Source organism: Seriola aureovittata, chromosome 2 (genome assembly GCF_021018895.1).
Source record: "Seriola aureovittata isolate HTS-2021-v1 ecotype China chromosome 2, ASM2101889v1, whole genome shotgun sequence".
NCBI lineage: Eukaryota > Metazoa > Chordata > Actinopteri > Carangiformes > Carangidae > Seriola > Seriola aureovittata.
The window spans coordinates 4,785,880-4,804,605 of record NC_079365.1 but is presented as its reverse complement, the minus strand read 5'-3'; the positions used below and the strand labels follow the sequence as shown (position 1 = coordinate 4,804,605).

The 18,726-nt window shown below is 39.8% G+C and overlaps 3 protein-coding genes across 4 annotated transcripts in view; 2 read left to right on the top strand and 1 right to left on the bottom strand.

Moving 5' to 3' along the window:
• Nucleotides 1-7,151, top strand: part of LOC130187583 (integrin alpha-5-like) — a 42,593-nt gene extending 35,442 nt beyond the window's left edge. Inside the window, exons 23-30 of the mRNA XM_056405308.1 lie at nucleotides 93-173; nucleotides 290-395; nucleotides 1,069-1,227; nucleotides 1,346-1,447; nucleotides 4,210-4,323; nucleotides 4,663-4,764; nucleotides 4,905-5,027; nucleotides 6,352-7,151. Of these exons, the coding sequence (XP_056261283.1) occupies nucleotides 93-173; nucleotides 290-395; nucleotides 1,069-1,227; nucleotides 1,346-1,447; nucleotides 4,210-4,323; nucleotides 4,663-4,764; nucleotides 4,905-5,027; nucleotides 6,352-6,435 (871 nt within the window). The 3' untranslated portion in view covers nucleotides 6,436-7,151. The remainder of the gene's footprint in view (nucleotides 1-92; nucleotides 174-289; nucleotides 396-1,068; nucleotides 1,228-1,345; nucleotides 1,448-4,209; nucleotides 4,324-4,662; nucleotides 4,765-4,904; nucleotides 5,028-6,351) is intronic.
• Nucleotides 7,152-8,759: 1,608 nt separating this feature from the next.
• On the top strand, nucleotides 8,760-13,276 carry fbxo2 (F-box protein 2). Of its 2 annotated transcripts, none has more exons than XM_056403028.1 (6): nucleotides 8,760-8,903; nucleotides 9,755-9,820; nucleotides 10,429-10,612; nucleotides 11,408-11,500; nucleotides 11,579-11,717; nucleotides 11,810-13,276. In XM_056403028.1, the coding sequence occupies exons 2-6, from the start codon at nucleotides 9,784-9,786 to the stop codon at nucleotides 11,942-11,944; spliced, it is 588 nt and encodes a 195-aa protein (XP_056259003.1). In that variant the 5' UTR covers nucleotides 8,760-8,903; nucleotides 9,755-9,783; the 3' UTR covers nucleotides 11,945-13,276. The 2 variants fall into 2 exon arrangements, with proteins under 2 accessions (XP_056259003.1, XP_056259012.1); XM_056403037.1 differs by having other exon boundaries at nucleotides 8,762-8,903; nucleotides 10,486-10,612.
• Nucleotides 13,277-14,257: 981 nt separating this feature from the next.
• svbp (small vasohibin binding protein) lies at nucleotides 14,258-18,062 on the bottom strand. Its single transcript, XM_056403051.1, has 3 exons — nucleotides 17,914-18,062; nucleotides 16,812-16,938; nucleotides 14,258-16,647 (listed from the first exon to the last, which is right to left on the bottom strand). Exons 2-3 carry the CDS (start codon nucleotides 16,923-16,925, stop codon nucleotides 16,561-16,563), a joined length of 201 nt encoding a protein of 66 aa, XP_056259026.1. The 5' UTR covers nucleotides 16,926-16,938; nucleotides 17,914-18,062; the 3' UTR covers nucleotides 14,258-16,560.
• Nucleotides 18,063-18,726: the final 664 nt, after the last annotated feature.

Here is an 18,726-nt window from a genome sequence, read left to right as displayed (position 1 = left end):
AAATGAATGCTTGTGACATTGTTAGCCATCAATATTATTCATTTTCTGTTAAAACCTGTCCAAATTGTTTGTCTTGTTATGGTCTGTTGTAGTAAAAATGCAAATAACTCTGAGAGCGAGGTGGTGCTGTATGAGCTGGAGGTGGCTGCGATGGCTGATGTCATTCTGCAGGGGTGAGGCTTCATTGCTGTTGTACCACGACATCATTACATCACTGTTATATAATCATCCTTATCACTGTGATTCCTGCAGCGATAACCGCTAAACGCTGTGTTTGTGTCTGTTGCAGTGTTTCTCGGCCAGACAAAGTCATCTTTCCTCCTCCAAACTGGACTGCTCATCAGACTCTGAGGGAAGAGCAGGACGTCGGCCCTGAGCTTCAGCATGTCTATGAGGTAAGCCATGACTTCTTACAAACCCTACATCAGAGGTCACCAGTAGGTGACCTGATCCAGACCTGTAATCTATAAATTATTGAGAATTATGAAAGTTTGACGGAGTGTTTCTATCTTAACCGGTACACCTTTTCTAGCCTTTATGGCACTTAGATTGTTTATTATAAAATGAGATGAGTTGAGATTGTTAAAATGTGAAATGGATTTAATAAAAAAGGGAAAACGAAGCTAGACTCCACAAATTTTCTTTATTTAAAGATGCTTTTTTCAAAGGCTCTCTGTTATCTACTTATTACAGCCCTTATTTTCCTTCAAATGAGAAAATAACATATAATTATTATTAGAGAATTAATTTATAATCTCTCCTATTTTTACCTTCCCTTGTGAGATGTATTATATAAAAACAATGTAGCTTCCATGTCTTTTGCAGTATGCAAAGGTAAACACACCAGTCTCTATAATAGGTCTTTATTTTCCTAACCTAAACGCTAATGTCAGTTTTGAGAAACACAATACACATACTGTAAGAGAGTAGATTTATCTTCATAACCTCCATCACACGTGCTTCTGTCTTTCATGAAGATTTATTTCACCCTAAAAAGCCCTTTGTGTTTCTTAAGCAGGTTTAAGCAGAAACAGCATCATCTCAGTGCAAACTCTTTGTCTGTTTCAGCTGGTGAATAATGGTCCCAGTGTGGTCAGCCAGTCAACGTTAGAGGTGAGATGTCCTCTGAGGACTCACAGCCACGAGCTGCTCTACCCTGTGGAGGTGGTCACTGAGGGGCCGCTCAGCTGCTCCTCCAAAACCACTGTTAATGCACTGAAACTCAAGGTGAGGACACACAGACACACTTGGAAACAACTTGCTGGGGCCATTAGCCTTGTTGTATTCTTGTCCATGACCATTTGATTGTTTGTTAATGACTCTGTCAATGTCTTTATGTATGAAGCTCCAGCCTCCAGCAGCAGAGGGTCCCACTTCACTGAAATCCAACACTGAGCACCACATCCAGAGGAGGGAGGTGTATCCTCTGCCTGATCAAGGAAACCTGGTGAGTTCATCATGCACTTCTGTAGCATTGTCAGGCTCACGATGGACAGTTTAAAAAAAAGGATCAAATTTGATTCCACATGTTCACGTTCTTTGTCAAAACCTAGCACCTAGATTACCCCCAATGCAATTTGATTTACGTACTCCCCAGAAGTTTCCCTTTAATCTAAACACCCCTAAACTAAACACTAATCACCCCTAGAACTAAACATCTAACCTTTACTCTAATCTTAAAGGAGCTATTTGTAGGTTTTGCTGTCACTACATTGCCAACGTTAGCATTAACAGCTGTTTACTTACCAGTCTGGAAAAAATATGCGACTTCAGCAACAAACTTCATTCCTTTACTCACCAAGAGCTGTCTGCAGTGGTGGGAAGAAACATCAATGTTAACTCTTGTCTCTATCACATCTTTTCTTCTATTGAAGTTAGCATGCTAACTAGCTATCCCGTCTCGTCACTTCCTGATACCAAGTCACTGTAACCTCCAGTCACTGAAACCATGTTTGGCAGTGGAGAAAACTAAAGAAACCCTTTAAACGAGATTTTATATCAGTTTCATATCTGTGTTTACAGGAATAGTTGTGTTTAGCATAGCACAAATACAAGCTGTTAGCCTAGCTCTCCAGCAACTCAGGATGTTGATAATTGTTTTGTAGTCTGATGGTAAACCTAACCAATTTAGAAGTGTAAAGAAACAAAACAAACACTTGAGTGGGTTTATCTTTTCTCTCCAAACCTCCTCAGCACATTTGTTCCTCATCTGGATAGAATTGTTGACTCTGTGTATTTCATAAATACCCCAGGAGGTGTTTGTTTTTCTCCTTCTCTTTCCTTCTTGACTCAGCATGTAGAGGGGATCATGCTGACGTGAGTCTGTTCAGTCCAAACACACCACAACAGAGGGTCTTAAAGAAAGTCAATGGCTCTTGTGTTGCGTGTTCAGTCCCACTGGGTTTCTTATGTGACTGTGTGGGTGGCTCTGAGTGGGTTTGCACGCTTATGTTGTGCATTTAAACTAAAATGGTCCAATCTGGTTGTAGGAAGAGGCAGATCTGCCCTCTGAACTTGAAAAAGATTTAAACCATAATGAGATTATTTCTTTCACCAGAGGAAATGGGAATAGATATAATGAGCTCTGGCCAACATCTCATGCTGCTTACTGTAATTGTTTCTGAGATGAAATTAATTAGGTTTGTGATGTAGGCCTAGGTTGCTTTGGTGCGGCCTGCGTCACTGACTGTAATGCCACTGACAGCTCATCTCTCATGGTATTCAGATAAACCATCTGTAAATTGGAGAATCCAACCACATAAAGATGTTTCCAAACATCCACTGTTTGAAAGTTGAATGTTAGTTTAAGGAGTGAAATTACTTTTAAATCAGTACCAACCCAGAGGGACAATTCAGTGTGTGCTGCAGACCTTTCAACAGTTTCCGAGTTTAAGTTTTAAGTCTACTTTGCAAAATAAACATTCAAAGCATGTTATACAGGTTTGTTAACGTAGTGTGATAATGGAGTGATATCTTAGTTTTAAATTAAGGCACACATTTCTGATTAGCTCAGCATTTCAAGGAGAATGAATGAAGTGAAACAAAATTACAGAAACAGGCTGTGATATCCACCAGGGCTGAAGAGACAACAAAATAAGCATCACCTACAGAAACTCCATTAACAAAATGTCTCAGTGCTGCATAAGCTAACAGCTGATTACTGGAAGGTGTGGAGCACAGAGCAGCACTTGTGTTCACTTTTGACTCCGTGTCTGATAAAAATGTAAAAGTGATTTCCTCCTAATGTTTAAACCAACAAGTGTGAAAGCTTTTATCAGGTTAAACCACTGCTGGGTCACAGCAAAGGAAACATGTATTTCTATGAACATGTTGCTTTAAACAGCGACTGCTGATATTTATAATTGCGTGTCACAGCGTGCAGGAGGTTCCATATAGGATATGTTGCTCTGGACTTTACAGACTGTTGTAATACATTTCCTAGTGGAGAAAAATATCTATCTAATATCTGTCTATCTTACTTCTTTTTAGAAATCAATACTACATTGGGGTTAAAATATATTTTAATGATGAAGGATTTGTCTCTTAAAATGGATATTGTGCAGACTGTGAATTGCTTTGCTATCCTTTACAGCCCCCTCCCTTTTTTGGATTTCTAAGTAAAGTTTTTCTGATCAATTAAAGTGAAAGAAAAAGACATTTTTACTCACATGTCACTTTTTATGAACAAGAACAATGTGTAAATGTTAAAAAATAAAACATAAACATGAAAAATGTCTAACTGAAATTAGAAAATGCCCATATAAAAATGCTCTGTAGCAGGACTGTACTGGGACATCAGCAAAACAGTCTTTTGGTTGAAGGTTTTTTTTTGTATGGTGTGTTAATTCACATCTTTCTGTTCATCCAGTCCTCTGAAACTAAACTAAATAAAAACAATGTAAAAGTTTTAAAAACTAACATGTCACATGCAACCAGTGATTTTTCTGGAAAGAAGCCACCAGAATAGATCTGACTCTGAAAACCACTGCGCACCCTGGGAATTTTGCCAAAGATAGATCAGCCGGTTTGAGGTAATAAGCGCAACATTTTCTCTTCTTTTTTTTCTAAAATGTTCTCGACCAGAGGCCAGTGAAGGTTCAAATGAACGGGAATAATTCTGTCATGTGTGATTCCTACCAGAGGAAGCTGAAACTAATCATTTTGTTGTTGCATGCTACATTGACTGTGTTTGGCTCTGTCCCTCCACAGACCTGCTCTACAGTGGAGTGCTGGCAGCTGCAGTGTAATGTCGGTCTGCTGGAGAGAGGAGCCAGTGTTATCCTGACTGTACGCTCCAGACTCTGGGCTGAAACCTTCATCGAGGTGAGACCACGGGTCACTCTGCTCTGCAGTGCTGTTCTGTGTTATTGGTCGTACAGGAAACTCTAGACTGCATGAGACAACCAACATGAAATGATCCCTGCTCTTATACTGCCCTCTGTTGGAGGTTACCAAACAACAGTGACAGATAATGTGTGCCAAATCCATAGGACAAGCTAATTCTCTACAGAATGTACTATAGTATATAATCATTTTAGAATTGGGGGAGCGTCAGTGTTTATCTGTATCTATAGGGGATAAACCACAAAAAAAATATAAACCCAACAAACAGCAGCCTTCAGATATCACCCCTCATTGACCCTGTGTTGTTCTTGTCCACAGAAGGCCTATAAGCAGTACATTCTGGAGTGCTCTATTCAGTACCAAGTGGACAAGATGCCTTATTCTATTCTTCCCAAATTCAAGCCATTGGGATCCAAAAAGGTAACTTCATCTGATTCTTTTATTGTATTTTACAATTTCACAACCTTGTAAACTTTGTCTTATTTACACGAGAAAGTCGGTGCCAGGTGGTACAGATCTGTGGTGGCTCATCTGATCGCTGTGGTTTTCCCGTTGTTCAGGTGGTGACGGCTGTGGTGTGGAACAAGCCGGACAGTCTGTTCTCTGTTCCAGTCTGGATCATCATCCTGGCTGTTCTAGCTGGGCTGCTGTTACTCGCCCTGCTCATATATCTACTGTACAAGGTAATGAGCTGATGACTAACCCTCATAAAATTACCACAGAGAATCACAGTTTCTGACTGGCTGCCATATGTTAAAAGTTTAATATTAGCACCCTTCAGGTATAGTTTAAATGGTGTTCACAATTAGCCAGTAGCTGTTTGCTAAGTAAGCCACATATTAGTGCTTTAGGTATCAATCATTATTCTGATTCCAAAGCAATTCATATAACATATAAAATAAAACAAACTGTGACATGTGTGAGTGTCAATAACATAAAGTACTGTAGTTCACTGTCAACAGACAAATGACTTGTTTTTTTCTATGTGTTTGACTGTGCTACATGCTACGTCTGTGAGATGCAGATGTGAGTATGTGCATAGAATAAACAGAAATCTGAAGTAGAAGTTTCCTGAAAGCTGCACTAATGGTCTTAGTGTCTTTCAGCTGATTGTTTTACTGTCTGGTTCAGTGTCACCGCTCTCATCATCAGAGGTGGACTAAGTACACAGTTCCGTTACTTGAGTCAACGTATAGATCCTCCTGGTCAAATATTACTCCAATACGATAATATATAATAATATATATATAATATAATAATAATAATAAGTAATATATATAACATAAATAACATAAATAATATTGAGTGAAAGTTGTTAAGTTAAAGTACTGGAGTATTTGATTGTAAAAATACTCAAATGTACTTGTAAGCAGCAGCTTATATCAGCAAATTGAAATTCAGAGTTCAATATGAGAGCAACAAACGTCTTATTATGGCATTGCAAAGGGTACTTTTTAGGTGTGAAAGTCTGACTGTACATACATGTAGCATGTGGTGCATGAACTGACAAGCATATACTAGGGCTGAACAATTAATTGAAATATCAAAATCGCAAGAGCTGCAATTTTTTGATGAAGGAAAAATGTGTCACAAAAACAAACAATAAATGAAGCATTGTGGTGCTACAGAGAAAATCAAATTCTCCAGACATAAGAAAACACATTATCATCATTTTTATATTTTTTTCTGTTAAAGTGAAATACAAAAATGACCATTTCAAATAAAATCGTGACTCGTATCACAATCTCAATATGTGTTAAAATAATTGCGACACTATTTGTAGCTTTGCGTATCTTTCAGCCCTAATATATACTGAGTCTGCACTACTGAAATTAACTTTTTATATCAACCCAGCCATGCTCTGATCTGCCAACATCAGAAATAACTTTTTTCTCAACTCAGCTGTGAATATTAATGTCTTTAATTACCGGTAATCAGTTTCCTCCCTTTAAGTCTAGACTTTGTCAGATTTGTATCTGATCTTCCTCTCTCCCTGTTTCCCTCCAGATGGGTTTCTTTAAAAGGGCAGATCCCTACGGCACAACCATGGAGAAGGCCCAGCTCAAACCACAGGCATCCTCTGAGGCTTAGATCCAGGACGGAGCCTCCCCTGCAGCTTTTCCAAGGAACTGGAATTATCGTCACATTCCCGAACACCTGACGGAAACTTGCTAATGATAGGCAGGCAACCCATTTATGAAGGGACAATTATGGATGCTGTATCACTGGAATACAAAACCTCTGGTGCTGCACTAAAATGCCAAAGCAGGAAAGACGACTACCAGGGTCATGCAGTTGTGTATGTATATGTATATATGCACTTCTCTTTTGGACGTCCAGTCAGAGCAAGGTTTGTGAAACTTCTGCAGAAAAAGAAACAAGAACTTTCTCCCTGTGGAAAAATGTTTCTTTAGAAAAAACTCATCGGACAGTACGCAATACAGGAAAACAAATGCACCTCCAACAAAGGCACTAACGCTACGGTATTCCTTTATTCCTAAAAAAAAAGTGTATTGTAAGCCACGTTTGCAATCCCAGTGTTTAATATCTTATGAAATTCCTGCTTTTTTATGATCTATACACCACTTGTTATTTATGGCACAGTGTTTTCCTGTTGATTGTTGAATGTTGTACTGTACTGTCTGCAGGACAATCCTGGTGAAACTGCGATGTTTAACTTGAATTATTCCTCTCCCATATTGGGAGGTATTTTGTGTGTGTTGTGATGTATGTAATGTATTCATTGTGTTATGACCTGTTGGTATTGTGGCCCAGAATAAAGCCTAATTTTGTATACCCATACAAAATGCTGATTGATGTGCAAGCTGTGAGATAAAGAGAACCCTTTTATATTGTGGGCAGTGGACAAGGGCATTTATGTTCTGTAAATGATGGTCACTGCCACTAGATGTCGCACCAGTTGTCCCCACCAGCATCTCAGACCAAAACATGCTCAGTAAGCAAGGTGTTACAGGCGCAGTGAAAGCGGACACTAAACACACAAGAAGTACAAGTGAATAAAGTTACCCTGAGAACAAAATAGCTAACAAAAAAGCTAACAAAAAGTTGAGTCAAACTGGAGCCTTTAGCCGCTTGTCAGGTTCTCCATCTTGGTAAAGTCAGACCAGTATTGGCTCCACAGTCAGACTGGGAAAGAAATTCAGCCTTGGACTTTTAGATGGAAACGTGGTGTCTTCTTCAGTAGGAGAAATTCTGGAAGGTTGCTTTTACCTGAACGCTGCATACTGCATTCTGTGTCATCTCACCTGTGGGTGGAGCCTGTGTGTTTATAAAAGTGGGAAGGTTTAATGTTTGAATAGGAGGGGCTCACATGCACTGACATGCACATCCTGCCAGACCGGCAAACACAAACTGAGGGGGTGTGACTTCATTCTCTGCTCATGCTGCCATTACTCATCTTTACATAGAAAATAGTTGTTTGCTGCTGTATTGTAGTTAAAAATCTTGTTTACAGAAGCTTTATGGTTAAACTAAACATACTGACTGTAGATCATAAAGAAGAGCTGTCACAAGGTTAAAATTTGAGAATCAAGGTTTGTAGTCTCTCAAACTGGGTCAGTTTTTCACTGTGTGAAAAAAACAACATTTATCAGACCCAGAGTGGAATTACCACATTAACATTAACACATGACTCATGACTCATGTTTTGAGTCAGCAGTTAAGTTTTTCAGTGACCCATTACTTCCCTCTGCAGATGGTACACATCAGTACACTACCACTACACAGTGCTTTCACATCACACTTGTATAAAGTTCATATCTGACCACAAGTTGTGATGTCACAAATCAGATTTGAGGTGAGTGAAGAGAAACTTTGCCCCGTCAGCAGATGAATGTGAAAACAGCTTAGTGTCAAACTCTAATCATTCTGCACAGTGAGTTACTTCCCATTACTGACAAATTTGCATAATGCAAAGAGAAATGCTCTACTTCCTCTGTCTGAACTTTTTGTAACAGGACAGGTCAACAGGCTGGAGGATTATTCTGTTATGTCTTATTGTCTTTAGCAATTTATGCATGAATGAATGAAGTGAAACAAAATGGCAGTTTAGTGTGATTATTACATTGGCTGAAGTGTGTGTGTTTTCTGCGCCCGGGGGTCAGCTCTCTCTTGAGTTAGGCTTCCACAATTTTTTTTTGCAGCAGGTTAAGTTGTTGCAAAATAAACTCTGACCTTTGATGATGAAGAGTACTGAATGTTTTCTCCCACAGTTGCTATTGATGTATTTGATTGATTTGTGCTGAGTGTGTGCATGTGTGGTTCTGCTGAGTTCCGCTGGATGGATGCTCCCTCCCAACCTGGTGTTTTTTGTCTCTCCTCCTCTCTCTCGCTCCCTCCCTCTCCCTTTTACTGTATGTATGTGTGTGTGTATGTGTGTGTGTGTGTGTGTGTGTGTGTATGTGTGTGTGTGTGTGTGTGTGTGCTCCCTGGCTATAAAAGCCTCCGTCACGAGGGTGTTATCCTGCAGAGGAGCTCAAGTGTCAGTTTGAGAAAGAGACAGAGACGAAACAGAAGACTTTGCTTACTTTCCCCGGGCTGTGAGTAACAAATTCTGTCATATGTGTTTAAACTGAGCTGTATCATTTATGGTTGAGCATGACATTAATTTGCACGTACTGCATCTTTAAGAGTCTGCAGGGGCAGATGACTCAGCTGTTTGTGTTTGGAGCTTTAGTCAGCAGTAAAATGCAGAATGAATATGCAGCTAAGAGGCATTTACATGGAACATGTCTGTTCTCTGTGGCTCAGATAAAGTAGATATTGATTCAAACTGATATTTTTACTTTGTAAAGTAGTTATTATTGCTTGTTCTATGACTGACCTGGACACAAAACTGATGAGAAACCCATAAATTAGGGAACATTTTTAGGGTTTGTGATCAGTGTGGTTAGAAAAAGTAAAGCCAAAACAAAAACAAAGTATAACTCATTCCTTTTTATGTCATTCATACACACTCCCTAAGTAGGATAGTGAAATTAAACTAGCCCCTTGAAACCATTGTTTCTATGGCAATGTCCTACCAATGTTGTTTTCCTGCTGGCCGATCTGATGACTGGTTGATCCTCTGTGATACCTCCTATTCAGGATGGACAGAGGGAGGGTTTTGCCTCATCTGCACTGCTGTGAGTCAGCAGTCAGGGTATTATAGTGTTTGGGTTTGGAATCTGTGGAGGTGACCTGACCCAGTTTGGGACACACGGTCCCCCTGTTTTATTTTTAACCTCTTCAACCCCGCTGGACCCAATACTGTGTCCATCATTAGACTCATTGTTCAAACCCCCCTGCAACCCTCCCGGTCTAATGCTGTGACGTGATTCGTGGATGTGAACCACACAGCCTGATAGAAACTGCAGTGGAGAGATTTATTGATTTGAGTTGCTCTGTACAGGTCCTGCCTCCTCTGCATAAGCTGTAATCATGGCCAGAAACCTGCTGTCAAATCCCAGTGGGGAAGGTAAGTCATTTTCCCAATAGCGGATCAGCAACTATGTAACTGGATGTTTTACTCAGTGAAGTAGATGGAGTGTACAGTGTTTTTATTGTCTAAAACTTTTACTTTAAATTCATTTTCTTGCTACGCTTCCTGAACACAAAACTAAATCTGTGCTTGCTCTCAAAGGAATTGTTTAATACTTTTTTGCTGAGTGTTAGAGAAAAGAGATACCACTCTCATGTCTGTATGGTAAATATGAAACTACAGCCAGCACCTGGTTAGCTTAGTTTGGCATAAAGACTGGAAATAGGGGCAAAGAACTAGCATGGCCCTGCCCAAACAAAAATCACCTAGCAGCAGCAGCAGCAGCAGCAGCAGCAGCAGCAGCAGCAGCAGCCGTAAAAAGGCTCACTACTTCACCACCAGGTGTCACAGACAGATACCAGAGTGGTATTGATCTTCTTATGTACTTCTCAGATGTTTCAGAACTGAACAACTCAATCCCCTTGAAATGTAGTTGCTGCTCTGGAAAAAGACAGTAAATAGACTTTGCAGAAAGATTATATTGAACTTTTTCAAAAGTCAAGAATGAACTTTCACACGAGAAAAATTCAACTTGACTCATACAGAGCAGAGAATACATGACATGGTAATTGGCAGCTTGAGACTGTGCATTTGCCTCCCAGAGGAGCTGGATTCCTGGGAGCTGACGGAAAACGGCGGGAACCAGTGGAAGGTGGAGGACATGCCAGGAGACTGTGGCCACGACTTCTGCAAAGACGGAGTGACTAAGTACTTCGCAACCTCGTATGAGTGAGTATTTATCACTGTATGTGTAGTTATACCACTAAATTTAAATGCTAAATAAATCAGTGCATGTCTGGTTAGGTTTGGGCACCAAAACTACTTGGTTAGATTTAGGAAAAGATCGTGCTTTGAACATTACAACTTAATTATGGCTACACATATCATGTCCATGCATCCACAAAAGGGAAAATTCAAACAATGGAGCAAATCACATGTAAGGGAAGAAGATGGTTTCATAATAAAATCAAAAGTATGCTTGAACTTATGTTAATAGAGTTATGTAGTTAGAGTTAATGTCTTAAGTGTGATAACTGACACAGGCAGGGACTCAGATGCAGACTCGTACGCGGGGGTAAAGCAGTAACAGTCAAGTAGTCGGTTCACAGGAGGTCAGTCCAGGAAGGCAAAGGTACAAAATCGGCAGGCAAAAGACAGGATCTAAGACTGGATCTGGTCAAAAAACACTAAGAGCTCACTATGGGAATACAAGAAGTGCTGGAATGCTGCCAACAAACCATATACTCAACAGGGAGGGAGCTTTCTTATATTATTTTATTATTTTTTATTTTTTCCAGTTCAGTTTATCGTTTGTTTTTTCAAGATGACAAAAGTGAAGGATAACAATAAAATCCCTTATCATCCATCATTTTAATGTTACTACTACCCTGGTATGTTTTATAATTTCTATTCTATTCATTTATATTTAATATGGATAATATATATTTATACATATACATGATAAGACTGTTTTCATATCAGTCCCATGCAGTCTTCACAGTTTGTGAAAAATGTGTGTCCTAGGCTGTGTCTGAAGAGACAGGTGATCGACTTGTTGTTGGAGGGTTACAGCTCTGAACAGCTGGATGCTCAGCCTGCCGTCACAGTGGAGGACTGGTAAGCCAGCGGTGGACTGACAGACATGTAGACACCCCCTTTAAAGTGTCACTGGTTAATGTGTGGCTCATCCTGCAGGTACTGTGGGAGGACAGACTGCGGCTGCACTTACCAAATGACCGTGTGTCTGCTGGATGAGAACAGGGAGGTCATACAGGAGTTCAAACCTGAGCCGGTGACTCTCAACCCCGAGTCTGATGACTGCTCGTGGAAACAGGTACACAGCGAAGAGACATGTGGGGACGCCCCGCAGGGTCCACACCCGACTGTACAGATAACAGTGGTTTTCTGTCTCTGTGTGAACTCCAGGTCAGCCATACGTTTTCTGAATACGGCACCGGATTGCGTTTCATCTCCTTTGAACACGGAGGACAAGACACCAAGTACTGGGATGGCTGGTTTGGAGTGCGGGTCACCGGGAGCTCTGTCACTATTGAAGTGTGATGGAGGGGAAAACAGAGTGAGAGGAGAGAACTAGTGTAATATGAGGGCACCAGAGTGACGGACTGAAGGCTTCCAGGTTTCAACAGGATCAGCTTTGCCCTTGCACCGATACTGTAGCTTACACCTCTGTAGAGTGGGTTCTGACAGTATTCACACCCCTTTATTTTTTACATACTTTATTGTTGTAAATTTTAATTCTACATAAATATCCCATAATGACAAAGTGAAAAAAAATGTTTCGACATTTTTGCAAATGTCTAATCTCGTATTCAGTATTCAGACCCTTTCCTGTGGTGCTCAAGTCGAAAACACTTAAATCTGCTTAAAGGTGCATCCTGTCTCCTTTAATTATCCTTGAGATGTGTCTAGAACTCGACCGGAGTCCATCTGTGGTAAACTGATTTGAATAGACATATGTACATAAGGTCACACACACAAAAAACAAGTCATGAAGTGCAAGGAACTCTATGTAGACCTCCATGATAAAACTGTGGCTGAGCTTTGAGTGACAGCAGGAGAACAGCGGTGGTGGAAACGCCAGGCTGTGGGGGCTTCTCACTGGTGAGAGATTTAATTGAAGAAAACCTACTCCAAAGTGCATGTGACCAGAGACTGGGGTGACTGTTCACCATTCAACGCGACAATGATCCAAAGCATACAGCCAAGACAACACAGTGGTCCAGACTTAAACCCTATAGAACATCTGTGGAGAGACCTGAAGATTGCAGCTCGGAGGCGCCTCCCGACCAATCTGATGGAGCTTGAAAGGATCTGCTAGAAAGAATGGGATAAACTGCCCAAATCCCGGTGTTCAAAGCTTGTGAAAAAGACTCAAATAGACCCCAGAACACTCAAAGCTGTAATTGCTGCCAAAACGTCTTCTACAAAGTACTGAGTTAAGTTATGAATCAGAGATTTCACTTTTTTTCTTTTTAGTAAATTCGGAAAAAACATGTTTTACATTGTCATTATGGGTTATTGAGTGTAGGTTGATGGGCAATTAAATCTACAACACAATAACGTGTGCAAAAAGCGAAGGGGTCCGGATACTTTGGAAGGCCGCTGCACAGTGTATCACATATATATTGCTGTTCATGCTGTGGAAATAAAGGTCGCAGTTCACTAACCTGTGAAACACACAAGACACTGTCATGGTGGCAGGCAGCTTGGCTTTACTAACTTTAAAATCACTGCTTACAACAATCATGATCTGTTAAACTACTACCTCTGCACAGTGGCTGATGGTGGGGCTCGACTACACGACTTGTTTGGTGGGTGGGGGTGTCTTAAGCAATCAAATGGTTGAAATAAAGTGTCACCTATTTAACTGTCTGTTTTGTCAAGTTGAACTTGAGCGTGAAGATCTGAATGTGACCTCTCACCCCAAGATGACTGTTACTGTTGCTGCACAGGCCTCAGTGGTTTGTGGTTGTGGTTTGTCCTCATGCGGGTGGATGAAGATGTTAGTCAGAGCATATGTCATATATGAAGTAGACATGATGTCACAATGGCTCTCAATTACAGTACAATGGTGCTGTAACTCAGACACTCACCAAGCACCTTATTAGGAACACCTGCTTATTCATGCTATTATCCAATCAGCCAATCATGTGGCAGCAGAGTGCTCCTGCAGATCCAGGTCAGGAGCTTCAGTTAATGTTCACATCAAACATCAGAATGAGGAAAAAGCATGTGATCTCAGTGACTTTGACTGTGGTATGATTGTTGGTGTCAAATGGTTTGAGTTTTTCTGAAACAGCTGATTTTCTTTTTTTTTCAATTCTTTATTTTTGGGGCAGCAGTTTATATTATAGATCGTATCACAGAAAATGATACTTTAGTTCCCTGTGCCATCCACAGTTTTTCAGAATTTAGAAACAGCTGATTTTCATACAAAACAGACTGTACAGTTTTTACTCAGAATGCAGCCAACAACAGCAGCAGCAGCTCTGTGGACAGAAAAGCCCTGTTGGTGAGAGAGGTCAGAGGAGAATGGGCAGACATGGTTGAAGCTGACAGAACTAACTAACTCAGATAACCACTGTTTACAACTACGCTGAGCGGAAAAGCTTCTCAGAACGCACGACAAGCTGAAGACCATGTCGGGTTCCACTCGTCAGCCAAGTGCACAGTTGAAGACGGGAAAAATGTGGCTTGATCTGATGAATCTCAACAATATGAATAACAATTTAAGCCTAATAAAAGCTTGTCAGCTTAATTAGTTAAACTACATTTTATGAACAGGGCTCCAAAGTTACTAAGGAGTGCATGACCTCATCAGTTTTACAGACACCATCAAACAAAAAACAAACATTCTTGAAAAACTCATTTTTATTTTCATTAAATCAAAATTGCATAACTCAAATGAAAGTGGCTGACATATTGTGTTAAACAATATAAATATTTTGCTGTCGCCAGCCATAAATAGAAATCAGATTGCAAACTTGTGACTTTGACAATAAAATGTAGTAAAAATTCATATACAGGTCAGTTGGCATCACATCACTGACAAGATAGTGTTCAAAGCGAGCACCATTAACACTGACATTTTAAGGGCACTGTTTAGATTAAAGCTACATTAGGCAATATTTATGAACCACTGAATTACCTTTTGTTCTGCCACCCCTCCGTAGACTCAGTGGTTGTGTCTTTGAATTACAGTCTTTCAACAGTAGCTGTGATAACCAGTATTCTGGCAGTTTACTGTCATTTTTATCTTTTTTTACCATGGCCAGTGTTAGAGAGCCGACAAAGAGCCAACAAAAATGTGATTTAGCTGTTAGCATTATAATCACAAACTGAAGCTTCAGTGGCAAAGGTGACAGAATGAATCTTATGATGTATTTCTGACATGAGACAACTACACGGCAGGTAGCCTCCAGCTTTTTTGATTGAGCCTCATTGCACACTGAATGTTTACTTGATAAACAGCCCAGCTGAATGTGTCCTGCCCGGCACGAGATGACACAGTAACACTGCTGGTGCAGAGAGTTCAGCATCTATCAAGCCAAACATGTGGGACATATTTCTCAAGCATCACAGAATCATCCATAGGAATCGCACTGAAAGCGAACCTGGGATCACAAACACTCCTACCTCAGAGTAAGAGTTATCTAAGAAGCTTCCTACAATTATTCCTGGAAGAGTGTGTGTGATGTTGCTGTTTTACAGCAAAGAAATTATGACATATTTTTTGTGACACTTTTAGGTTTTATGTGGATTGGTGAATAACGTCTACAACTACTTACTAAGCTGTTTCCACTAAAAGTTGCAAGTAATTTGTGTGGCTTAAAAATAAACGTATACGCTCCGAGTGAAATTCAATGTAAAACTATGACCACATTTAATTTGAAATGAATAAATAACATATAAAAATCATACATCAGATTTTACCAGTTGTAATTAAGTGGAGACATCCTTAATAACAATAAGCAGGTGACATCCAGCCAAGCAAATGTTTTAGTCTGCTCTCACTGCAGGGCCCTGAGTTATACACAGTTTTTATGATGGAACACTATTCAAAGTTCAGTTAATCAAAGTTCAGGCCTGAAATTGTCTGTTCTGACGGAATCATCACTGTTGGAAAGTTGCATTTTTCCTGTTGCAAAAAAGTGTAACGCAGTGAGGACGCTGGTTTCAGTTTGCGTCACAATAAGCTTATTAGCAACCGTTCTCTCCTGCCACCTCGCCTCCTAACAGGCTACGACTCCTCTGGAGGTCTCCCCCATTTAAGAGATAGGAGTGATTTAATAAGTTAAGAAAGTTGATTAAAAGAAATAGTGTCACACTGAGAGTTTCAGGTTATGAATGAGTTCCTACTCTGAGACGCTTGATAAATACAGACCCAGATATTTCTCTCAGGAGTTTCTGACCCAGTCCAAAGCTAGAAGGGAATGAGTACTGAACCCATGCAAATGGTTAACAGCAAGGATTTGAGTGTGATGCTCGTGTTGCACATGCTCGTGAGGTGTAAGTTACATTAGCCAATGTGACAAAATCCAGTTATACTGTGATGGATTCACATCACATATCGAAACTCTTTGTCTGAAGGTTTCTGTCTACTAGCAAAAACCGCTGAATACAGCTTTAATTAAATATATAGAGGGAGGGTGCGTTGCCAAAGTGTGCTTTTAAATGGCCTATTCTTCAGTTATCAACACTGTGGTGCCTTTGAGTGATTTTCATTCAGAGATAGTATGTGTATTTGATCTGGGCAACTTGAAACATGTAAATGTGAATTTGGACACTAATGAAAAAACAGGATGGAAGCTCAGTTTAACCATTACTGAAATGTTACAAAGAAGGTGATATTAAAGGAGAGGAAATATCAGTGACCTGATGTGACTGTATGAAATCTGCAATTCTGCTTCCTGTTCTCAGTGTCTGAGTCAGGAACACCAGTCATTAAAACATCAGAGACAAAGATTGTCCAATTCATCATCAGAAAACAGTTAATATTTTTCAAAGTCTTCTTGAGAAGTAAGACAGCACCACAACTCTACCCACATATCAGTGTAAATACAAGTGTGTCTGTAACAGTGTATGTACATGGTGTTCTTGGAGTGCGACAGGTCCTGGTCCAGATGAAAGAGGAAGGCAGAGCAGAGGTGGGACTCTTATTCTCCCTGTGACTGCATCTGTTTACAAAAGGCCTCAAACTGCTGCTGCTCCAACTCTGTCATCACTTTGTTCAGAGCATAAATCTGTAAATAAAGAAGCAGGGAAAGTAGTCACAGCTGAGTTTACAGGAGTGGGAAGCAATATGAAATATAATGCAGTTGGCACACTACTAAAAAGTTCCCCTTGGATGTGTGTGCATGTGTGTCAGGTTTAAAAATAAATATGGAGTAGTGATGAGCTTTGTCACCTCTGCTCTCTGTCTCTGTTTGAGCTCCTGCTGTGCAGATTTCTGCTTGGCTCTGTCTCCTCTGGTCGGGGTGGAGTTCAGCTTTGGCTTGTCTTTACGGCAGGCAGGCTCCATGCTGGCAATCAACCTGAGAGGTTTAAGAAGAGATAGTTGACATTTTTAACAGTCTCACTTACAATAAGGTAGGGCTGAATGATTTGCATTAAAAAAAAAAAATCATACTGCTATTATTTTGAAAAAAAACTGTGATTAGTTAGTTATGGTTTTAGTCATTTTTGCATTACATTTTCACGGAAAAAAATTATAATAATTATGTGATTTTTCCTAAGGTCTGTTCCAAGTAAGTATGTTCCCTTATGTGTGGGGAATATGATTTGTAGGCCATGGCATCTCTGTAGGACCATAATGCTTCATTTAAAATGGTTTGTTGTTGTGACTCCATTTTACTTAAAACCTAAACTTGCAGCTCCTGCGATTTGGATATTGCGATTCTAATATTTCAATTAATTGTTCAGCCGTACTGTAAAATGAAGGGGTCTTGGTTATTTGTAAAAATACAAACTATCAAAACCAAACTGAGATTTAAAAAATATATATATACCGTAAATCCTACATGCAAGTCATCAACCAAACACCTTGATTTGATTAACACCACTTGGCGCACACACACAGTAATTACAGCATTTAAACAATGTCTGAACGTAGTAATAATTTATCAAAATATGTGATGGTGAGTGTAGGTTAAGTGTGTTAAAGAGGAGAGAAAGTATCGTGCAGAATCGTGTCTTGTTGTGACTGTGACGCTACTAACGAGTTAGCTAACTTCTCGTTCTCACTAAGTAAAGTTAGTGACACCATATGTTCAGTAGCAACAATGCTGGTAAACAGTATTTTCTGGGATAAATTATCTACGCTACTCAGCAACAAAAAGACCTATTTCTAGTCAGCCAACTGCTAAACGTCACGGATTAATGCTTGGTAGTTAAACGTTAGTCAAAAGACTCACATATTAGCTAGCTAATGTTAGCTAGCTGCCGTTTACTTTTTATAAAACAACATTCCACCAATGGTAACATGACAGTCCAGATAATGGCACACTTACCCGGGAAATATAAAAGAGAGTATTAATTTGGGCTTAATGTTAAGTTAGCCAGGCAGTTGGCTGCAGCTAGCTACTAGCCGATTAAAACAGCTGTTACCAATGTGTCACCAGTAAACAAATCCGAGTTGAATACTGAGACGTTTGTACAAATGTTCCGGTTCCGTTTCTTCTTCTTCTGCCTCTAAAGGCGGTTAACTGACAACTTATCTGCGCATTATCGCCCCCGAGTGTTCTGAAGTGATGGCGTTTTCATTTCACCTTTTCTATTGTCATCAAAATAATAAGGAAATATAAATAGGGCGTTGCACTGTATTATAAGGTCTGATTTACTCAAATAATCTTGTCTGATCGTATCTCAAACTCTTTACACTTCACACGAGGCACTGACACATTCATTAAAAACATCCTTTCCTGTCCACAATTTCCAGGGTTCATGGACTTACAGTCTATGAATAAGATGTATTATTATTTAATGCTTCATCAGACTCAATAAGAATGTTTTGTACTGCCCAAATTAACAATTTGGTTTAATTACTAACATGCTTTTTGTGCACTTATGTATTTCAGATTATAAATAACCTGCATCTTTTTAATTTTGCAATGAGAGTAACAGAGGGCATTACTGGCATTCCACATAAATTGTGTATCTATAAGTTAGGGGGATGATTACCATTTCGGGTCAAAAAATACTGTTTGTCAACCAGTGTGGAGGGAGATTGAGAAGTTTCTACAAAAAAGCAGCAAAGAAGTATAATTGTAGTCACTCAAGTGATATTGTTTCAGTCTACAAACTAACTGTTGACGCAGAGATCC